The 22,002-nt window shown below is 38.6% G+C and overlaps 2 protein-coding genes across 4 annotated transcripts in view; one reads left to right on the top strand and one right to left on the bottom strand.

Annotated features, from left to right (window-relative positions):
- abcc10 (ATP-binding cassette, sub-family C (CFTR/MRP), member 10) overlaps nucleotides 1-2,001 on the top strand; it is a 22,635-nt gene extending 20,634 nt beyond the window's left edge. Inside the window, exons 22-23 of the mRNA XM_029259248.1 lie at nucleotides 686-798; nucleotides 1,284-2,001. Coding sequence (XP_029115081.1) covers nucleotides 686-798; nucleotides 1,284-1,419 — 249 coding nt within the window. The 3' untranslated portion in view covers nucleotides 1,420-2,001. The remainder of the gene's footprint in view (nucleotides 1-685; nucleotides 799-1,283) is intronic.
- Nucleotides 1,760-22,002, bottom strand: smarce1 (SWI/SNF related BAF chromatin remodeling complex subunit E1). 3 transcript variants are annotated; one of them, XM_018750934.2, is made up of 12 exons: nucleotides 21,907-21,999; nucleotides 21,565-21,653; nucleotides 13,813-13,863; nucleotides 11,174-11,217; nucleotides 10,576-10,680; nucleotides 9,642-9,722; nucleotides 9,078-9,209; nucleotides 8,265-8,436; nucleotides 5,737-5,909; nucleotides 4,680-4,781; nucleotides 3,926-4,178; nucleotides 2,241-2,458 (listed from the first exon to the last, which is right to left on the bottom strand). In XM_018750934.2, exons 3-12 carry the CDS (start codon nucleotides 13,817-13,819, stop codon nucleotides 2,241-2,243), a joined length of 1,287 nt encoding a protein of 428 aa, XP_018606450.1. In that variant the 5' UTR covers nucleotides 13,820-13,863; nucleotides 21,565-21,653; nucleotides 21,907-21,999. The 3 variants fall into 3 exon arrangements, with proteins under 3 accessions (XP_018606449.1, XP_018606451.1, XP_018606450.1); XM_018750933.2 differs by lacking the exon at nucleotides 21,565-21,653 and having other exon boundaries at nucleotides 1,760-2,458; nucleotides 21,907-22,002; XM_018750935.2 differs by lacking the exon at nucleotides 21,565-21,653 and having other exon boundaries at nucleotides 1,760-2,458; nucleotides 10,582-10,680; nucleotides 21,907-22,002.

The raw sequence follows: 22,002 nt of genomic DNA, 5'->3' as shown, positions 1-22,002 counted from the left end.
GATTGAAACCGGCATCTTTTCAGTGTAAGGTTATAACTATAAGGTATTACACTACCTACTCACCCTTAGTATTAGTTTTTAGAAATAAAATATATAAATGTTAGTTTAATTTAAATTATAACATTAATACACAAATAAGCATAAATAAATTCTTAATCTCACCATGAGATGTAGATCATCTAATGTGAAACATTTGTCAGTAATGCTACACAGCACCTCTGTGGGCCTAGTGTATACATGATTTGTGAATTGAAAGATATGAGCCCTGATGTTTGAAGCTTTATTTCTATACATCACAATCAATCATCCATAAACCAGATTACTTCCATGGTATACTCTGTCCAAGAAGTCCCTATGTATTTTGGTTAGATTCTGAACCTTTGTGCCCCTGCATTGGACAAACTATTATCTTTTATGGAGTATGGATTTTTATAGCGTAATTTTACCAATTACTGTATCTTTTTTTAAGAAAAGGATATAACAAATTAAAATAACTTTTGTAGGCTATTTACTCTAGTGCACTGTGTTTCACAGCCTGAATTCATCCATTCATTCAATGTAAGCTTGTTTTATGGGGGAGTTCTGTCCCCTAATACATTCTCACAGTATTTCCTTGGGTGTGAGTTGTACCAAACCTCAATTCCTCTGATTTTCATTATGCATATTTTTTATAACTTTGTTGCAGATATTATGTATTGATGAAGCTACAGCCAGTGTTGACCAGCAAACAGACAAGCTGCTGCAGCAGACAATTAGGGAGAAGTTTAAAGACAGAACTGTGCTTACAATAGCTCATAGGTAAGTAACATACAGTTGCAGATTTTTCAAAAACAGGCTAGTGAGAGAATGTGGAACATTGTATTTCAGATACCTTTATTATAATGCTTTACGCTGTGTTTAAATATACTAGTGAAAATTATTTAATTGTAGTAAAACATTTGTATCATAAATACTGTGGTGCATGATTCAAAATGAGGATCATAATGTCACGTGAAGTACAAGAGTTGTACTATAAGTAGTGAACATACTGGAATTACCAGATAAGGTCTGACAGCGTTGTGCTGAATCGTGTTCCAGCGATCATCTCACTTAATGAAAAATTACTTCACAAACACTCCACCCCCACTTTTAAACAGCAACAACCATTTTTTTCCCCCCCTCGAATACAAATGTGACTGAAGCAGATGAAATTTTTCATCTATGTGAGACTATATAGAGTTGGAACTACTAGTTACCGTATCATGCATTAATATAGATATGCTTGTTTACTCTCCTTTTAACAGAATAAATACCATTATGGACTCTGACAAGGTGTTGGTAATGCACGCAGGGAAGGCTGTGGAATTTGACACTCCTGAAGTTCTAATGCAAAGAGAAGATTCAATATTCTACAAATTAATCCATGTGCACTCAGAATAAGGGCCAAACCTTGTGGACCATGTTTATAACTTTTTGTACTGTAGAAATGCATGTTTATATCGGGATGAATGACTACTTGAAATTGACAAGAGTGATTCTGTATCTGGTAAGTTAAAATCGGTTAAATTAAGGAAGTAAGAAGGCTATTGTAAAGGAGAGCATGGGTGACAAATTGTTGGATATGTTGTGGGCCTTTTTAAATACTCAACTACAGGGTTCCCTTGCATATGTACCTGCTCATATATTCTCATAAAAGGAAAAAAGTACATTAGATGAATACCTAAACATACAGCAGGAAGAAAAATGTTGCTATTAAAGAAAAAAAAGCAAACATTGTTTTAATGTTAGTTATGGGTTTACTGCAAAATACATGAATACAGAACTACAGTTTTTAGCCTTTTACTCAGCATTCCACAAAGTTTTATAAGATCACAATGCAATGGTCCACAAATGCCATGTTTATGGGATTTGAAATTAAGTTTTGGACAAATGACACTGTACTAAAGAAAAGGCTGAGATCTGCATTTTGATGTTCAGAAGTAGTCCAAAAACATTAGCAACTTCTTTAAAAAAAAAAAAAAATAATAATAAATTTACAATGGATTTGTTAGCCCTGCAAAACTATGCCAAATCTTCACTAGCATGTGCACTCGCTCTGGTGAAGTCTTAAGAACATAATAGGAAATTACAAATCTAAACAAGCGTGGTAACTACCAAATTAATGGAAACATTTCCAAAGCTCAAAATTGGTATGAGACTTATGTTGACATATTTATGGGCTGGCCAGCTGGAAGTTCTGCTGGATGCGTATGAGATCTGCATCACTCTGGCTTGCTGTTAAGCCCGACAGCATTTGGCTCAAGTAACGACGTATCCTCTGTAGGAACACTGGTACTCTCCGAACCTGTGTTACTGTCACTGGTCCCTTCTTCTGTGACACTTTCAGCCCTTTCCAGAGGATTTTCCTTGTTTTCAGTGGTGGAGACTCCCTCATCTGAGGCTTGCTGGCCCTCTGACATCTCTGTCCCCTGGGATTCCACTGTAAGGTAGTTGTAAAAACAGGAACTGAACCTCAGGAAATGTTCATAACACAAACACACCATACAACTATCTGAGAATCAAAACAATACAACTTCAGTATTACCCCACAGATTACTTTTATACTAGTCATAAGCATGTGTGTTATTTCTAATGAAAAATGTTTACACAATCCCAATATTTCTGTTGACAGAGCGCAAAAAAAAGTCACCAGTAAATTAATTTTCAATTTGCATACACAGTTAACGGTTCTCTGACCAATGACTAGAATGACACCTAGTTAAACTGTCCATCTAGGTATAACTTGTCAGAACCATTATTTTTTGCTTACTGATCAAACTTATTACCATGGAAAGAACTGAGTGCTCATGTAGAATGCTCAGAGAATGAAGTTATAGGTTTTTGGATAATATGTTGAAATATTGCATTCAGGAAAAACCAATCTCTTCATAATCCCACAGAAATCTTTGAAAGTACTTTGTTTTCTTTTTTGAATTTAATGTATGCATTTTTATCCTTAATTGTGGCCTATATATTTCTGTTTTTCATACATAGAGGATCTTAGTGATGATTCCCTTTTATCAGATCGGAATGCCAACTCACAGGTTCATATTTCTTATAACAGATTCGGACAATGGCAACAGGTCACTTGTGAGAAATACTAATCTGATAGTCCTCATTTAAACTTGCAGTTTTCAGTTTTCCTTTGTTGTTGCCCTGGCATGTCACAGTGACCCAGTGTTGCTGTTGCAATAAAACATAAAGGAGAGAATGCGGCTAAATAGCTGAAAATGATAATTTTTAACACTTTGTATACTTTATACCATCACTCAATATCTTCCTAACCTCGAAGGGTGATGGAAACATAGGAATATGAAGCTTTCTTCAGTCCCTGTCTACCTTTTTGCAGCCCTGTGAGAAGGCTGTGTATTTTATAACCTCAATCAAATTTGCAGTGGGAGGACTGCCTGAGTGTTACGTGAATGAGCAGTGAAGAGCCAAGGAACAGGAATTACGAATGCCTTCACATTCTTTCTTTTTACGACCATGTAGAGCAAACAGTGGATTTTACGACTCCCAAGAACGTACTGTCATCAGCCCACACACCTTATTCACCAAGGTGACTTACACTGCTAGATACACTGGGTCACTCATCCATACATCAGTGGAATGCACACACTCCCTCTGTCACTTACACACTATGGGTGAACAGCATGTCTTTGGACTTGGAAGGAAACCAGAGCAGTTCACAGACATGTCAAGACTGACATTAAACCCACAGCACAGATACATAAAGCAAAACAATGTTAATAGGTAAACAATATGTGGGACAAACTAGCATTATAGGTAGCTCAGAAAGAACTTAGACCTTTTTGATGAGTGCTGGAGAGATAAAATCACAACATGCTTATTCTAATATCTAGGGTTATAAATTTATTCTCCTAAAGGGCACGGATTTGTGTCTGACCTGTATTTATGGCAGAAGTGTCTTCCTCTTCTATGTTCCTTTTGTTACTCCCGTCGTCTGATATCTCTTGCGATTGCTCATTTCGGGGTACAGCATTATCCTCCTCGATAGATGAGCCAGCGGCACCTGCCGCCTCGGCCTGCTCTGCCACCTCCTTCTCCCGCTCTTCTGCCCTCTTTCGTGCCGCCTCCTCTGCTGCAGCAATATCTGCAGCAATCTTCTCCATGTCAACCTCCACTTTCATACTGCACAACTGGTTACACAAATACATAAAATATCTAACCAAGGGAGACCATTTCATCATAGACAAAAACCAGCAGTTGTACTGATTTTCTTTGCACTGTCACAGCCTGTTGGTTACACTTTACGCCCCAATGTCATACCTATATCATTATACACAATTGATTTACGCTCATTTGCTACAGTATGATCATTAACATAAAGGATTAAAGTCGGTGGCCATGGCAGCTATATTGCTTTATGTGTAAACATAATTTTGAACGTGTGGAGTTCACCAAAAACAGTAGTGAGAAATGCAACCCATTAAGGGATGTGCTTAGAATGTCCAGGAGATGGATGCAAACACAAAAAGGGGGTAGGGTTTCAGGTTGAATTTTACATTTTGGGTTTTTTTTTTTTTTCCCCCCCCCTCTTTTTTAAATTCACAGAAACAAATAATGAAACAAATGCTGTTCATTACATTTAGGGTCAACATGACGGGGTTTTAACAAGACAGATGTAATGTGATCCATACCCGTTTAAGCTCATTAGTGAATGATTCTGTTGACTCAAGGAACTTTCTCTTCTTTTCTTGATGACGGTCCTCAATCTGCAGTAACTCTGCTTCAAGCTTTCGCTGAAAGACAATACATGGTCAATTACTTTGAAGTAGGGGTACCAAACTTTCTCAAGGACCAAAATTCTACAGAATAAATTTGGATGCACAAATAAAATAAGGACATTCAAGGGGAAAAAGCTTGAGCAGAGTAAGGTGTGGTCAACTTGTAAGACTGGCGTTACAAGTCACTGGCAACGGAATTGGATTAATCACTGCTTTTTTACTAGTATTTCCCATCACAGTAGTTCCCCTCAGGTATAACAAAATTCTGCTGCCTCTGATCCAACTTCTGGAAACAGACCTGGAAAAATATTTTGTGAAAATGTCCAAGACTCCATGATTTCTTCGGTCCCGCCAAAACAATGCCAATAAAGATCCTTTGAGGCCGGGGGGGGGAGATATCACACGGAGAAACATATGGAAAATACGCCAGATGCGGCAGCATTTTTCTATGTTTTGCAAGGTCCAGTTTCATGTTGGCTTTTTACTCAAAGTGGATTTTTTTCCACTCCTGTGTAGTCCACAAATCGTTATTTCAACCTCACAAGATTCTGATTCAAAAGTACTAATGTGTCAGTTACCAAACTGTATGGCCACGGCGAATGCTGCTGTAGTTGCAAATATTCAGCACATGTGCATGACATCATGACATAATTGCCCTAGTTAAAGTCATTCTTAGAAGTTCTTGACTGTACTCTGGATAGCTCACAGACCTCAAGAAACAAAAACAAGTTTGAGTCATGTATAATGTACCTGTACTCTAACAGCAATTTTAGTGTCTTTTAGGTTCCTGATTTCAGAACTGATAATTACATTCACAAAGTAGAAGTATTATTTATTACTGATCACTTTTAATTGGCGGGTGGGACTGCATTTGGTCCAAATGTACTAAAGGCAAAGATTTTGAAAAATGTCATTTTATTTTTGGCACTTCCTTATAGCTTGTTTGAAACACCACAGTATGATGACAAACCTGGTGCACCATAAGTGACTGGACTTGACGCTTCAAGACTTGCATGCGGGCAGTAGTGACAACAGACCGAACATCTGGTACTACGCTGTCACTGAGAATCTCACTGATTAGTCGGTGGTTACGCTGGAAACGGGCTGCCGCAGTGTGCTTCATGGAGAAACCGTCGTCATAATCTGGAGGCAGAAAGGGACACTGTAAACATGCATGCCGGCAGCTAGAAAGTCAGTCAGGAATACTATGAACAAACAGGTATACAAACTGCAATAACGGTTTACATCGCAGGCACTTCCTTACTTTAGACCATCACAGATATTCTGTGCATAACTGCAGTGATTCCAGATGTTTTAACTCAGGTCCTACATTCAAAGCCATCATAAATCCTGCATAAATATTTTTTCTGGATCTTTCAGATCTTGCCGTGATTGGCAAAATTTCACTTAACTTTCATTTAATGGTGTTTCTTACAATATAAATTCCAGACTAGAAGTGTCTTTTTTCAAACTGAAAGTCTCTTTACAGCCTTCCTTCAAAGCAGGCTTCGTAAAAGTCAGTTATCTTTATTCTGTTTAGTTCTTATTCAGCTACACAACTCCAAAAGTAGTCCATGCTATTTCTGAGAAAACAGAATGTGAAAATGATTTGAGCAGAATCATTTTAAGCTCAACACCCTCCAACAAAACTCAAATTCAGGAGTGAACCACACCTCCCACCCCATACAGACCCACTAATTTCACTATTCAAGACAAAGTTAACAGTTTATGGGAAACTCAGCAGAGTACAGCCTACACTGCATCACACCACCTTACCAAAATCACACTGAAATGCAATTCTTTTCGCAGCTTCATATCACAATGCCACATTCGTGAAACTCTGCATTTTATTGTTATTACGCATACATTACACAGATGCCTACACTACGGATGTTCACTTATCAGAACTGTTGTTTGCTGCTCACCTTGTAATAAGGACTGTTCCTGGTTACCTGGACTACTAGTTATGTGGTTATTCTAGTCACATTACTACCAACTGCCAGCAGATGGACACACAAAGAGCTGTGCATATAGGCTGATGGTCCTGGGAACAGGCGTCATCTCAGCTTACGTCTACAAGAAAATTAATTTCCCCTCCCGTGCATGTCCTCAGTTTCACTTGAGGAATACTGAGCATCATGAGGAAAGTTTTCATAACCATGATCTACCATACAATGGTGTTGCAGAACCTGTTTTCTCACTGACACTCTTCTTTATCCTGTCATGTTACACCATGGGTGAAGAAATCACTCCAGCCATATACACTATGCCTATCATTTGCCATCAACAACATTCAAATTCTGTCTGCTACACACAATCCTTTAAACACTGTCTTGAGTTTTTTTTATTCTATAGTTACTGTTCATCTTGAAGCTTACAGCCCCATGGTAAGGAGATGCAGAAGAGGCTATTGAGAAAAAGATGAAGAATCGGGCTGGGGAGCAGTGCTGCTCAAAAGGCTAGAGAAAGGTACATGCCATTCTGCAGAACAGCCACTGCATTGAGCACAGTGTGCTCGGAGGGTACCACAGGGCACCTACTTAACATTTTTATTATTCTTATTTAGCTAACATCTTGGGGTGACACTGTGGGGGAATTATAGAGTTGTAGTGATGGGGCAAGAGGACATGGATTCAATCTCCCTCAAATCTGTGGAGTTTGCGTGCTCTCCACGTGTTCGCATGGGTTCTCTTTGGGTTCTTCCGTTTACTCTTACTGTTCAAAGACACATTTCCAGTGAACCGATGACTCCAAAATACCCATAGTGTATCTCAGAGAGTGTTACATTGCTCTGATGTACAATAGATGAGTAATTTACTATATGTGTAAGTCACCTTGGATGAAAAGGTGTCAGCTAAATACCACATAGCAGTCACAATAAGATGCTTTGGAGAAGATTCTGCTGAATGAATAACTGTAAAATGTAAATCTTTGTCCAAGGCAACCTGCTTATTGAAGTGTGTCTAGCATTGCAACTACCCATCCACACAGAGCAAGGTAACGCGTACACGTACGCACAATGGGCAGTTTTAAAGTTCTAAATTCACCTGATGAAAACTTGTATTTGGATTGTGAGAAAGCCACACTAACATGTAAACTCCACCCAGACCACAGAGGGATCTAAGCTATGTCCAGTCACAAGTGCTGTCAGGCTGTGCCACCAGTGCCTGTAGATCATGAGTGATATGCCGTGGGTTCAAGGTTGTGCTACCTCGATGAAGAACGACTGAGAGATTGTGTTTGATGTTTTATGACCCAAAACAGCCAGTGACCACAGGGAGGACATGCAAATTCCAAACAAAGAACCAGATTCAACACCACACCCCAATGTGCAGCTTACAGCAAGTCACCCACCCACATAATTTTTAACAATGTTAATTCGCAATGGTGAAAATGTAATTTTTGAAAGAAAAATGGAAAAGGAACAATAACAATTGCTTAATTGGATTCCAAAGGCATCTACCTCCATTAGGATTACATTACTTTTTGTTCACATACCATCAGGGTCCTCAGCAGGTTGGATACTCATATAGGGCTCTCCTTTGTCCAAGCGAGACTGACGCTGCCGACTCTCCTCCTCCAGAGCAGCTTCAGCACGGCTCTTGGCATTGACGTAAGCCAAGTAAGCAGGAGAGTTGTGGTAAGCCTTCATGTTCTCATTATACTCTATCTGCAAAGGGCAAAAAGATGTATCCCAGTCAGAAACAGACAGAGACGACAAAGGGGAAGAATGGAACACGCAAACAATGACAGACAGTTCATGCAAGCTGGACAAAATTTTTTATGACACCAGACGGAATGTGATGTGCCTTAACGTCTCCAGTGTTTTTCTATAGCAGGTTTTAAGCTCGAAATGGACAAGAGACAAAAAAAGTTCTCGGGATCCCTTTTACCATAATCCCCAACCCACATTGTCACTAGAGATTAAAATCCTGCTATGGAAACTTCATTAATGTTGATGTACCCCCAGCATCATAAACCAAATAAAAGCCATGGTGCAGGGTAAAATCACAATGGAACTCCCTCCTTAAGTCCATCTTGAACTCAAATATTCTTTAAAACGTGGTTAACAATCACAAAGGAGATTACCTCAAAATTGTGGGGAGAACGGTGTGTATTGATGCACAACTTGTCAAAGTTGTGACTTCAAGGAAATCATTCGGTCTGTAATTTTGGAAAGCTATCCACTACTCTACGGAGAAAGCAATGTTGACTGGAGGAACAGGTGACTGCATGAGACACAGCCCTGGTTGTTTCCATGGGGCACCCACCCCCAAGTCAAACCACCCGCCAACAGCCTGTAAAACCAACCTTCTCTGCTTCGTATTCATTCAAGTATTCCTGTTTCTCCTCATCAGTGAGGTCTCTCCACATGCCACCGATAATCTTCCCAATTTCCCATAGCTTCAGATCTGGATTGGAGGCTTTTACTTGGTCCCAAACCTGGTGATGAGAACCAGACATGGACGTGGGGTGGGGTGGGAGGTCGATAATGCCGAGCAGGAGGGTCACAAACCAGAGGAGGCCATATGGTTTAACCTAGCTCTTTCCAGGGAAGAGCCCACCACCAGCGGAGGAATCGAGAAGCGGTTTACTTTAGGATAAAGATATTTAGCGCTTGACACCTACCTCCAAGGGCCAGTTTTGTGTTCTGAGAAATGTATTGCATGATTTACACAACTGTTTGTGTTAACTACTTTTCTAACCAAATGCTCACAAAATACTGTGCTCACTTCCAAAAAAAAAGCAAGCAAATGCCTGAGCAAAGTTGTGTGTTTGTTTTTTCTCGGCCACTCTTTATATTTATATGCCACTTCAGGTTGTCTTGCTGGAAACAAGACGAACATAAAATAGCCCAAGATATTTAACACTTACCTTTCTACTGTATCGCATATAAGGCATCAGTGGTTTGTCTGGGGGCTTTGGTGGTTTAGGAATTGCAATTCCTGAGGAATTCTAGGGGGGAAAAAATGGAACACAGATTAAATGCAAACCTTAACAGTAAGATTATTTTAAATCTAGTACACAATGGGGAAAATGGAAATTAAGACAGCAGAGATGACTGAACACACTTATATGGCTTAGTGCTATCAAAATTTATACTGAAATATTTACATTCAAGAACTCAAGTTCAACATGAGCTAACATGTATCAAAACCTCTGTATTGCACAAAAACCCTGAACTTTAAAGACAGGTCATACAAACATTCTCACGCTATGCGAGTAAATGCTAGAAGATTTTAGGTGCAGCAGTTCCAAACTAACTGCATGCAAAGATGGAACTGTGCTGATGCAGCTGAAGCCAGGCCAAGCAACAAGTGCAAGATGCTACGAAAACACATACAGCACAGTTGCTTGGAACAGCAGTCTATGGTACAGGGCCTGGGGACAAAGTCACATGGGTACACACATGTACATTTGGCAGGTCCACACCAGGATAAGGGCAATGGAGGGGGTCGGAATTTCATTTAAGGATTTCACGAAACAAGAATAGTGACAAGGTGGAAGCAAGAGGCACAAGGGACTCCTGAAAAATGTGTGCAGTTGGGCCTAGAACATATAAACATCAAACGAATAAATGGTTGGCAATTAGTTTTGGATATGTTATGAAGAATGTATGACTGAACATAAAGTCAATTCCAAATTTAAAGACTGACAATTAATGCATTACCAGAACTAATAAAGGTTTGCTTTTATATAGCAAGGACAGTTTTCACCATTTTTGAATGAATAACTGCTGTTGCTTTGCTTGTTCTAGATTTGCCTCATGTTCAATTTCATTTTTCTTTTTTCCCTCCATTGGTCCTACCGTTACCCGGCTGTTGCTGCCTGGGTTCCCTCCCAGCCTGTAGTTGTTGTAGGCCAGATGACTGTATGGGTTGTATCCCACAAACCCTGGGGTGTTGGGCATTTGCTGATGGAAACAAATGAGACAAAAATACGAATGAGAAATGATAAACAGAAGGCAAACAAATCACAAAACTAATGAAAAAAGCCAAACCAAAAAAAAAATTTTAAAAATGCTTGCAAATAGTCATGCAAAAGCAACGGGCAAATTTTGAACCGAGGTACGGCATCTAAATTTGAAACCCTTACATGAAAGTAACAAAATAATTCTAAGGCTGGGGATATCGTTCACACGCTATAGATTAATATAAGGAAACATCAGAAATTAAACTGTTTCTGATTACAAAGGGGGGAAAAAAAAAAAATGTAGAGGCCAAAAAGTGATCACTTTCAGAAAATTAAGTATTAGCAGCTGCACAATGAAGGCAATGGTAAATTATACAAATAAGACTTCAAGCTAAGCAAATATTTAAAATGTAAAAAAGAACTTCCAATGGAGATTTCACATGAAACAGAGAATGTTACAACTAATTATCTTTGGAACAGTATCTAATACTTACTGTGGTGGGGGCTGGGGCTGGGGGAGGGGCATAGGATGGCCTTTCTGCATGGTGAAGAAGTTAAGATATTAATAACAACCCAAAACATTATGATGCCGTTTTCATGAAAATAACTACACAACCGTAGAGGAGCCTAATCTGCCTCTAAAAATGTTTCTGTAAATGTTTTCTGGTGAAGTGGTGCCATACATTCATGAACGAAAAACAATTAATGGTAGACCTGAATTAAAAGTCAAACTACTAATTAATTTCATTAATGGGAAAGATGTCGACGTCAGCAAGCTGGATGAGAAATAAACAATTTTGTAACACGGTACATTTGAGTAAAATTTGGATCAAAGTTTTGGGCCCAAATGTGTTTGGCACATTTTCAAAAATATACCCACAAAAACAAATGAATCAAACCAAGCATTCAGGCATTAAATATCTATCTTAAAGGCTCAGTGAAGCTGGCACCTTTTTTTTTTTTTTTCTCTGCAATGGTATTTACACTTCTGCAATTACAATTTTAATACAACATGTAAAGCATTTCTTTTTTGCAATTGCTGAAGTGTTCAAGACAAGAGTGCTATGACAACATTTCTAGAGCCATTTGGACATCTTGTCAGCTGAGTGGAAGCTATAACTTTAGGAGACATCACTGTACATCCATTAAAAGAACTAGGCATTTCAACCAGTGGGAGGTTACACGGGGGGGGGGGGGGGGGGGCAGTAAGAGAGGAAGTAGGAAGTATACTGAGCCCTCATAAGTTGCGGTCCAGCACCATGAAAAATCTTAACCACAGCTTATAAGATATTTTTGTGTGCAACTGACTTATTGTAAACAGTAGCATTTTCGACTTGTTGTGGAGTCATTTTCTTCCCCATGAGGTATAACTATATCCCAAAATACATTAAATCAGTTTATAGGATTTTGACTTTGAGGAAGTTTTATTTAACAACTGTGCTGGCTTATGAGGCATTCTTTGCATTTATGCAGAACATATTTGAATTTTGAGTACCTCCAAACAGCCAAGTAATGTAAAACCGAGAGAAATGATATTTTAATCAGCATAAATGTATCACAATCACTGCTTCTGTAGAGAGACAGTGACGTCAATTAAAAGCTTGCAGATTTGCAAATGAAAGATAATTGCTATTATATTAAAACAAGCACAAATGCAGCTGTAACTAAATATGAGGAATCTGTGCCAGTTTGATATTGAAGTTCATTAAAACTCTGCTAATGATGTGAATTCTTGGTAATGATGAGTTTTTTTTACATCAATTTAAATGGCAAAAATGTGTAATGCAAAGAAAGGGGTACACACACACACACACACACACACACACACACACACACACACACACACACACAAAGAAAGGGGTAGTATGGCTCATGTAGTTTACAACACAGCAATACAAGTTAAGTTCACATACCACACTAGAACAGCTGGAACACACTTCCACAACAAACATGTAACATTCCTGTCTTTTCCAACACAAAGTGATTTAAAAACTGTGTCTCTCTCTACCTCCTTCATTTGATTGCAGATGCAAAGCCAGCACATAACAAGGCAGTCAGCCCATGACATGTTCAAAATCACTGTTTGGTATATCCCCTCTCATTAGTTCTCTAACAATTTTTTTTTTTTTTTTTGGTACTTTTCTGTGCTTTGATGGCACAGCGGCGCACTGACACTTCACGGCTCCTCGTCAGTGAGTTTCAACAGGGTTTCCTACTTTATTTGAAGACATTTGAAGGTGCAACTCTATACGCAATAAGCAAACCAAAGTTTATAAAACAGTACCTAAGCAGGAAACACTTGTAAATACATTAATCATACGTAACACTTTTAACCTCTCCTACGAGCTACTGTTGTCTGGTGCCTGACACCACCAAGGCAGCTGTTTTGAACTGAAATTTTTGTTCTAATAAACCATGTCTCTGAAGTAATGGTTCATAGCCTGTTACGAAGGGGGGGAAAAAAGAAAAAAAAAAACAGGTACAAACTACATGTTGTCATAGTTTGGAAATCTTTCATTACACAAGGGAAGCCTGTATGCATGTAAATTGAACAAAAAGATACGGCATCTTTTCTAAAATTTCAAATTCCTAAAATTTTACTGCAGGAATGACTGACTTGTTTTTACAGTCACAGCTAATAGGAGTCAGTAAAATGGACTAGAACAGAACAAGAGTGTGTAACTGCTATAATCCTGTCCGGAGTCTGTGAGCATGAGTAATAAACATAAGGATGAATGCTGGATAGACTGCTCAACTATCAGGAGTCTGAACAGTAGTTTGTGAAAACAACATTTTTAATCACTTTACATTTTTTCTTTTATTGTGCTTCCAAGGTAAAAGTCTTATTAGATGAGGTTTCTACGAAACCAAACCAGCAACCTGAGAGATGTCGGTATAAATCTTTGTTGATACTTTTACGGGTAAAAGCAACTTTGGAGTTAGACTTCTAGTCTTGACTGTAACTCTAAGCTGAAGAACCAACATCCATATATATGAGTCACAAAAATTGGGTGGAACCTTGAAACTGGAACATGACAAGAAGGCATAAAGGTTATTCCTTTTGGGTGAGTAAAATTCTGGATTTTTCATGTTCAATTACAACTTTCTGCAATTACATTACATTAAAACTTACTTGACATCTTGGTTGAAGGATGAAGATATCAGGCTACGGTGATCATGAGATCTGCAATACACAAATCAACACAAAAAAACATGCTGAAGGGCTACATTTCTAACAGCAATGTTACACATAGCTTAATTTCAAGTTAACACTAACGCAAACTACTGCATACAACAGTTCTTAAGTTTGTGTGTGTGAGATAAATTTCATTCAATAAATCTTTTCTTTAAACAGGCTAGTGAAATTTCAGCTGGTGTAAGAAAAAAATCGTAAAACACAAGCAAATACAAGCAAATTAATGTATTACTTTGCTGTACATGTTGGTTTCAAATTACAGAGGAGTAGGCAGTGTGGTAGTTAGACCCTACACCTTAAAAGCGGAGAGTAAAGGTTCAAATACCCACTCGTGCTGTAAGTACTTTCCCCGAATTAGTCAAATTTATCCAGCTAAATAAATGGGCAAATTAACCTAATCAGTACACAAACTTAAAATTGTAGTTTCATTGGACAAAGATGTCAGCTAAATAATGACTAAAGATAAATCCACTTAACCATTAAAGGAATCAAAACAGCTTATGAAAATATACATGCTTTCCCATACAGCAAGATTATTTATTCAGTACAATGACATTTGCATTCATGACTTCTACACCTGTGTTGTGGGCAACCTTGAAAGAAATGCAACAACTGGTACCACCAAATAGCCATGCAAGCAGCCCTGCATACGTGATTTGATTCCGAACAATCTGTACAACAAAAACAAGGCAAACATGGAATGAACACTCATTTAGGAAAAGGACAGAACACATTAAGCCCATCTACCTATATACAGGACTTAACTGTGTTTAACACATGGTAAAAAGGGATAAGTACTTCCTATGACACTGACAGTCTCAACCAATCAGAACCAGTGATTTATGTACATAGCATATCAAACCTAGCTCAATCTATGTGGAGTCTGCATTTTCTCTCTGTCTTCACTGGCATTTAACCCTAATAATGCAAAGGCATGAATTTCAGAGGAATTTATGACTCTAAATTGCCCCTAGGGTGTATGAATACCCTATAGTGGACTGTCCATGATATACTGTGCTTTACAATCCAATGCTTCCAGAATTGGCTCAGGATCACCACTACAAGTGGCTATTAAAAAAGTGGATTCTGTTTTTCTTTTATTGTAATTTTAAATGTTGATATTTATTTTAAATTACTTTTCTTTACACTAAGAAAGCTTTATGCTTATCCAATGTCTAAAAAATATTAGAGCTGTATATGAAAAGGCAACCCTAACTTGTCAGTTTTGGGTACTTTAACCAAATTGTATACCAAGGTTACGGGTCTGGTTTTGTATACAAACCTATTTACAACTATTCACAACATTAAATCAATTTGGAGAAAAATGTCAGTTACCTGAGTAAATGTATTGTCCAGCTGGGAAATTGTTACTGAAGCCGTTTAGTTTCAGTATAGGTATCCTTTCATTTACAAAAGTAATCCATTCCAGAAAACACTATGTACATCAAATTTTTGTAAGCAGAAATCCCATTTTGCATTATTTTAAATGGGGAAAAATAATAATGTATTCCCAACCTATCCAAAACCCCAAACTCATTTCCCCAAATGTCAATAAGACTGCAAAACATCTATATAATACAACAACCAGCCTTTACCATGCTGTTGGAGTGCTCAGGACATGGAACAGTACAAACAAAAGCTTTATGTCACTGCAGCATGGTTAAATAGCAACACTTGAAGCATACACAGTACCAAAGTTCTAGAATACAGAGACCACCACTGGGGCCAGCAATCCACCCCAAAACACACACAGACTGGGGCAGCATTGCATTATGGGAGAGGCACAGCTCCCCCTACCACTGTTACATTAATCCATGATTTAAACCATTTAATGATTATCAAATACTTAATGGGGTCATTAATGGGTACAGTTATACAGGAGATGTCAGTCTCACTGACTCCGGTATTTCTTTACAATGAACTGAGCAGTGCTCCAGAGGACAAGCAAGAAAGCAAGCAGGGGTCCACTGAGCACATCACGTTTATTGGGAACAACTTTGTAAAACTGTGCACGGTTACCAAAAATGATACATTAAAATCATCCTTCTTGTAAATTCAAGTCCGAGTAGTGAAGTTCTACATATGGAAAAATTAAATTACTGTTAAAAACTACCACCACATTAATTACATACAGCTAGTACCTGACATACAAACTTAAGTGGGTCCAGTAGTTGAATGCAACAGGAAACATGTAAAGGAGTCCACATCAATTCTATATGCAGCAGCTTGTGTGACATGAGCGAGCAAAAATGATATTGAGCACACTGATGATGCTACAAGAATCACGTATAGTTTATCTATAACTGTTTGTGAGATGTACTTTTGTTTACTCAAGCTGCTTTGGAGAAAAGCATCTGATAAAAGAATAAACATATATGTCATTAGCCCAAACAGCTCTGACACCTAGGAGGCAGCAGCTGGGTTTTCTAGACAGGAGATGATCAGCAGACTGCCTATCTTTTGGTGTGTTTCTCTCACCTGCTGTAAAGCTCACAGAAACCAAGCTAACAAAGTCTCGTGCACACTCCTGTGAGTTCCAAGTCCCCTGGCTGGGTATTTGTGACCAGTTGTGCCATTTTTTTTTTTCCCCTTTACAACAAGAACAATGACCAGAGCTAAAGCAGGGAGTTAAGCCACCAGTTACTATTTGCAATCGCTATCTGTCAGTGAACGGGGTGACACTTCAGAACACAATTTTAATTGTATGGTAATTCTACGAAAAAAATACAGGTATGCAGACTACTGGTTCACAGACTTTGAGTAAAACGGCCCGAGAAAAGATGTACCCATGTTTAGTATGCAGACCGACTGCTCCCGGTATCACATACTTTTCCCTGACAATATCAAAGTCATGCCCCAACAAGGCAAAGACTTTTCACCAATGTATGATAATTTTACACTTTTACTACAGTTTAGAGAAATGGTATCCTTTATTTTTTTTTCCACGTACATCTCTGCAATTAGGAGGGGTCTCAAAACTCACCACTTCCTAACTCACTTCTTCCCTGATCTCCTAAGTGTTCAACAGGCGTAACAAACACATACACGTTTAATAATCTCTAATAATTCATTTAATAATGGAAAAGCCTATATGCAGCTACTTGTGTAACGTACAGACAAACTAACCGTACTCAGAATTCACATCTGTTATCTGTATTGGTCTCCGAGATGCACGTCACTTTGGAGAAAAATGCCCGCTAAATTAAATCTAAATGTACTGTATGTGTCTTTTATATGTTTGTATACTGACTGTGGGGGGGGGGGCGTGGTGGTGCCTTGCAACAGACTGGCATCCTGTCCTGGGTGTGTCCCCTCCCCCTCTGGCCTTGCACCCTGTGTGGCTGTGTAAGGCTCACTACAACCCCGCTTGGGACAAGCAGTTGTTGACAATGGATGGATATACTGACTGTGCAGTAGTTTAAAAAAAAAAAAAAAAAAAATCTGCCATAGTCTGTTCATTTCCTACATGATTATTTAAATTTATTCATTTAGCAGACGCTTTTCTCCAAAGCAGCATACATCTCATACACAATACAAAGTGTGCATTACATCAGCGGAAAGAGACACTTAGATGCGGACATGTGATTCTTAAGTGCAGTTTGTGTCAACCATGAACCAATGTACATCACACGAGTAGCTGCATAAAACTTTATCCTAATATTGATGATTCCTGATCACCTTCCTAGTAATTTTGTTTTTTTTGAGATACATATAAACATTTACATTACATTACAGGAATAGCTGTATAAAAGTTTATCCGGGCACGATCTCAAAGTAATAGTACATGAACATTTACACCTTACATGAATGTAAGCGATCATGGGGGAAGTGAGTCTGGAAGAGGAGAGATGGTTAATATCATCCTAATGTTTTGATTACCATTGCTTGAGACTGTTTTTTAGTGTTTGGAGGGCATTTGTGGAAACATTTAGGCATGTCCGTAAAGTGCAGAAATGTACCATCCCTCCCTTTAAAATACTGTGATGGGAAAAAACCTCCTGGTTTATAGACTCTTGGTCTAAGACCAAGGAAGGCACAGTGGTGCAGCAGATTTCCCCAGGTCCTGCTCTCTGGCGGGTCTGGGGTTTGAGTCTTACTTGGGGTGCCCTGCGATGGACTGCCGTCCTGTCCTGGGTGTGTCCCCTCCCCCTCCAGCCTTGCGCCCTATGTTGCTGGGTTAGGCTCCAGTTTGCCACAACCCCATTTGGGACAAGCGGTTTCAGCCAGTGCATGTGGTCTAAGGACTGGTTTCAGGAATTAATTAGGTCCATATAACAGCGATACCTGTATACACTAAATACCTCTCAAAAACCTCACATTGCTGTCCAACACCTGAAAGTTACTTTTTTGCACAGTTAACAAAACATAGTTACAATTTTGATGGGTCTTAGCCACATCTATTATGAAAGCAAATAAAAAGACAAAACTGAAAAATACAGCTTTGAGAAGTTTTCACTCCCTTAGCATTTAGTATCATTTAAAAATAAAAAAAAAAAAAGGCCTCAGCATTCCACCATTAAAATTTGACCAATCTGTTGAATGAACATGCACACTGAGTACACTTAAATTAAGTTTAATTTACCTGTCTTTTCAAGGATGAATACACCTGTCTGTTGGGGAGTGCTGTTCATCAGTAGGGACTGATAGGCTTATCAAAATAGAAATTACAAAATGCTTGGAGTAAAACCTTGAAGTCATACCCTGAAATACTCCCATTCAAATAAGAATTTCACATCAAGAGGAGTTTCATTTAATATCTCTGCTTTGGCTTACAAAGCATTTTTTTGCATCTATAATAACCAAATTTGCATTTTGCATTCCTCCTGACAGCGGGGCAGAGTGAGAAATTTACATTTATTCCTTCAACAGTCATTTTTCTCCAACTTGACTAAACTAGTATTAAGCAGACATGTTTATGCAAGGTGACTTCCAATGCTAGATACATTACATTAAGCTCCTTGCAATCATTCACCCACTTGTACAGCAGAACAATGTAAGACATTCACCCAAGCAAACTATCTGTGATCAATTCTCCTGAAAGACATCTTTGACCTGTGGGAGGAAACCAAGGTAAAGACAGGAAAACATGCAAATTCTAAAAAGACTGAGCGGGGATTGAACTCAGGTTACATCTCACAGACAAGGTGCTGTGAGATCATGTCAACTCATTCGGTGAGTGAAAATTCATTTGCATTGCTTTCACTGATTTTGTTTGTCGCTAAAGATTTTCTGGATTAAAGGTTGAACTAACACATAAACAGTATTGTAGGTATGTTTTGTTTGTGAGTTTTAGGACACAACTCAAGCGCAGGTAGACAGCCATGCAGTATTATAGTCATTAATAAGCAGAAACTCCTCTGTGTTGCTGTGTAATAACTTTGGATATGGCAATATTTTACCATACATGGGTGTAAACTTTGGAGCAGAGCAGTCCAAAAAATAATTGAATATCATTAAAATGACTGGTAATTATATCATGAAGTGTTGATGATTCACCTTAAAAGGGTTTTTCCAGGTACAAATTACCTTCATAAGGTGAGGAAAGAGTAGTCTGCAAACAATCTGACAGTGACCGCCAAAAACAAAGCAAAAGCTACTCTTGCATGGTTTAAAAAAGTGAAACCCTGAATAGCCCAAAGTCCTGACTTAAATCCCACTGAAAAATTGTAAAAGCAACAAAAGACTGCTGTACACCACCACCACTTGACAATTATTCTGCAACAACTGAATAAATTTAACAAGGAACACTGAGCAAATATTAAACCTGCATATGTGGAAAAACTGGTTACAATATACTACAAAAGACCCAAGACTTTAATTGCCAAAAAAGAGTCTGCTACCAAATATGAAATGCCAAATGACTAAAGGAGACAAACACGTTTAAAAGCTGGATTGTGATTATGCCTCAAACTGTTAAGTACTGTATATACACACAAACATATGCAAACTATGGCAGTCCATCAACATGAGAACACAGCATATACGATGCCTTAACATGAAATACCTAACAGGTACTTCATTCTGTATGAAGGCACTTACCTTTATTAACTCAATTATTAAAATCTTGCAAACAGCTTTGATAAAATACCTTTAATCACAGAATTATATCAAATATTTCTAGTAATCATCAAATGACAATGCATCTGTATACTTTGCAGAATAAAAACACATGCAGTGAGTGGTCTCAATTTTTATTTAGTTTCTGCCTGTCAAATTTATTCAAATATCACCACCATCTGCGTACTCTACCTTACCCTGTAGGCACTGGACCTCTGTGTCCATGCACTGGCAAACAATGAATAACTGTGAAACTGATATTATGGAATGAAGTGAAATATACCATTAAATAAATAATCATTTTGTTCCAGGTTCGGTTCCTGCCATGTTATCACGTACAAAAACAACGACTTTGACATTTCAATTTCTGGTGACATTTCTCATCCTTTTAATATACATTAATATATAATGCCAATTCGATCCCTCTCCCACTACCTGAATTCGCCCAAGTATATGACGACATGCAACTAATGAAGCCCGTCACGCGAGGGATGGGTGAACGGCAGGTTTGGGACCACGACACGCTAAGTTCCCCGCTCCCATCAGCCTCTAGGTGACGCAACGTCAGAGTGCTTGAAGTTGAGCATGCGCATTAGTGACATACTCCGATTTCATTTATACTTCGAAAGCCTCCGAAAGGCATATCAAAATAATACAAAAAACTAGCCAGCTCGGGTTTTGCATTATCGGAACATGGGCTTATTAACAGGGGAATTCTATTCGATAGAATAGATTTACAGGAGCAGGAGCAAAAATGCTTGGGAGCGCAATGTGACTAAATTAATACATAAATATAATTATGATAATTATTATTATGACAGACACAAGCCAAGCAGAGAACGTGGCATTCATTGAATTCAATTTAAATTATCACATAAAAAATTTATGCCAAACTTAGTAGCATGAAAATACTACTAAGTATTATTTTTTTAAAGACTTAATCTGAATCTTGAATGTATGAGAAACCGACCGAACGAACCGCAGGAACAGCAGCCTCTGCTAGTCTGGGCCACTGCCGCAGTACTAGCGGAAAATGGGTACAAAGAGAAACATTTACACAATCAATGTGAATGTTTAAATGTATAAATTAGTCATTTCGGTAAGCGAGCGGTGTTATCTGGCGATGCACTGACAGGCGTGATGGCGGAAATCAGTGCTGACTACGGTGATGGTGAATAGCCTAGCTAGCCTCGATCGCCGCAGAAGAATCGTACGTGCTCTCGTCTCGTCTCTCGGTCTCTCTGCCCTTCGTTCATAATGTCGTACAAAAACAAAAAGGCAAACCAGTTTCAGGGAATTTGTTTCGCAGAAGCCGCTGTATAATTTTAGACTACCGATGGTTAGTGTACGGGGGGTAGTAGAGCGGTGAAACACACCGTCTAGAGCTGATGGTTGAACAAAGAAACCCTGCTGAACACTCTTCTTGATTCTACGCGACGCATCGCCAGCAGCGATACTACTCTACTGTACTCACAGCTGACTTTCTTCTTCTGACAAGCAGCCAGTCGCTGTTACCAACACAACAACACCTTGTTTTCGGCGTGGGAAAATATTAATATACATTTCACAATTCACTCACATATATTTACAATGCATTCGGTTAACAACAATAGATAGTGAACTGAGGCCTACTACTTTCGTTGCTCTCCGTTGAACATTCGTTGAATCATGGACAAAAGTAACGCCGCTCAAACACAAGTATCTGGCCTCTGCAAAAGCAACTGAAAATGTGCAAAATGAATTATAATATCGCTAAAAAGAAAACCAAATTTTGTTAATAATATTTGCCACTGATACGAATTTGAAATGGCGGAGAAGCTACTAGCCTTACTAAGCCGCCCTTAGGCAACACTTTCCTGGCATGTTTTCATTATTTTTTTTTGTTTTTTTTTTTTTTTAATAAAACAAAAACATGTGCATACGCCGGCGTATACTTCCATTAGTAAACATAACAACAATAAAACGGCGACTCACCCCGTTACTGATGCGCTTGAAGAAATGGAGAACAACCACGAATGAATAAACTGCCGCGTGTTACGTCGAGCCGCCTTGCGCACACTCACGAGTGAC

The sequence above is a fragment of the Scleropages formosus genome, chromosome 16 (assembly GCF_900964775.1).
Source record: "Scleropages formosus chromosome 16, fSclFor1.1, whole genome shotgun sequence".
In the NCBI taxonomy this organism is placed as follows: domain Eukaryota; kingdom Metazoa; phylum Chordata; class Actinopteri; order Osteoglossiformes; family Osteoglossidae; genus Scleropages; species Scleropages formosus.
Note: the sequence above shows the minus strand (reverse complement) of the source record. Positions and strands in the feature narration are given on the sequence as shown.

Coding starts and splice junctions, on each gene's coding strand:
- smarce1 (XM_018750933.2), bottom strand. Junction 8,437..9,077: donor ATGAATACGAAGCAGAGAAG/GTTGGTTTTACA, acceptor TGCCCTTTGCAG/ATAGAGTATAATGAGAACAT. Junction 2,459..3,925: donor CACTTCTGCCATAAATACAG/GTCAGACACAAA, acceptor ACTACCTTACAG/TGGAATCCCAGGGGACAGAG.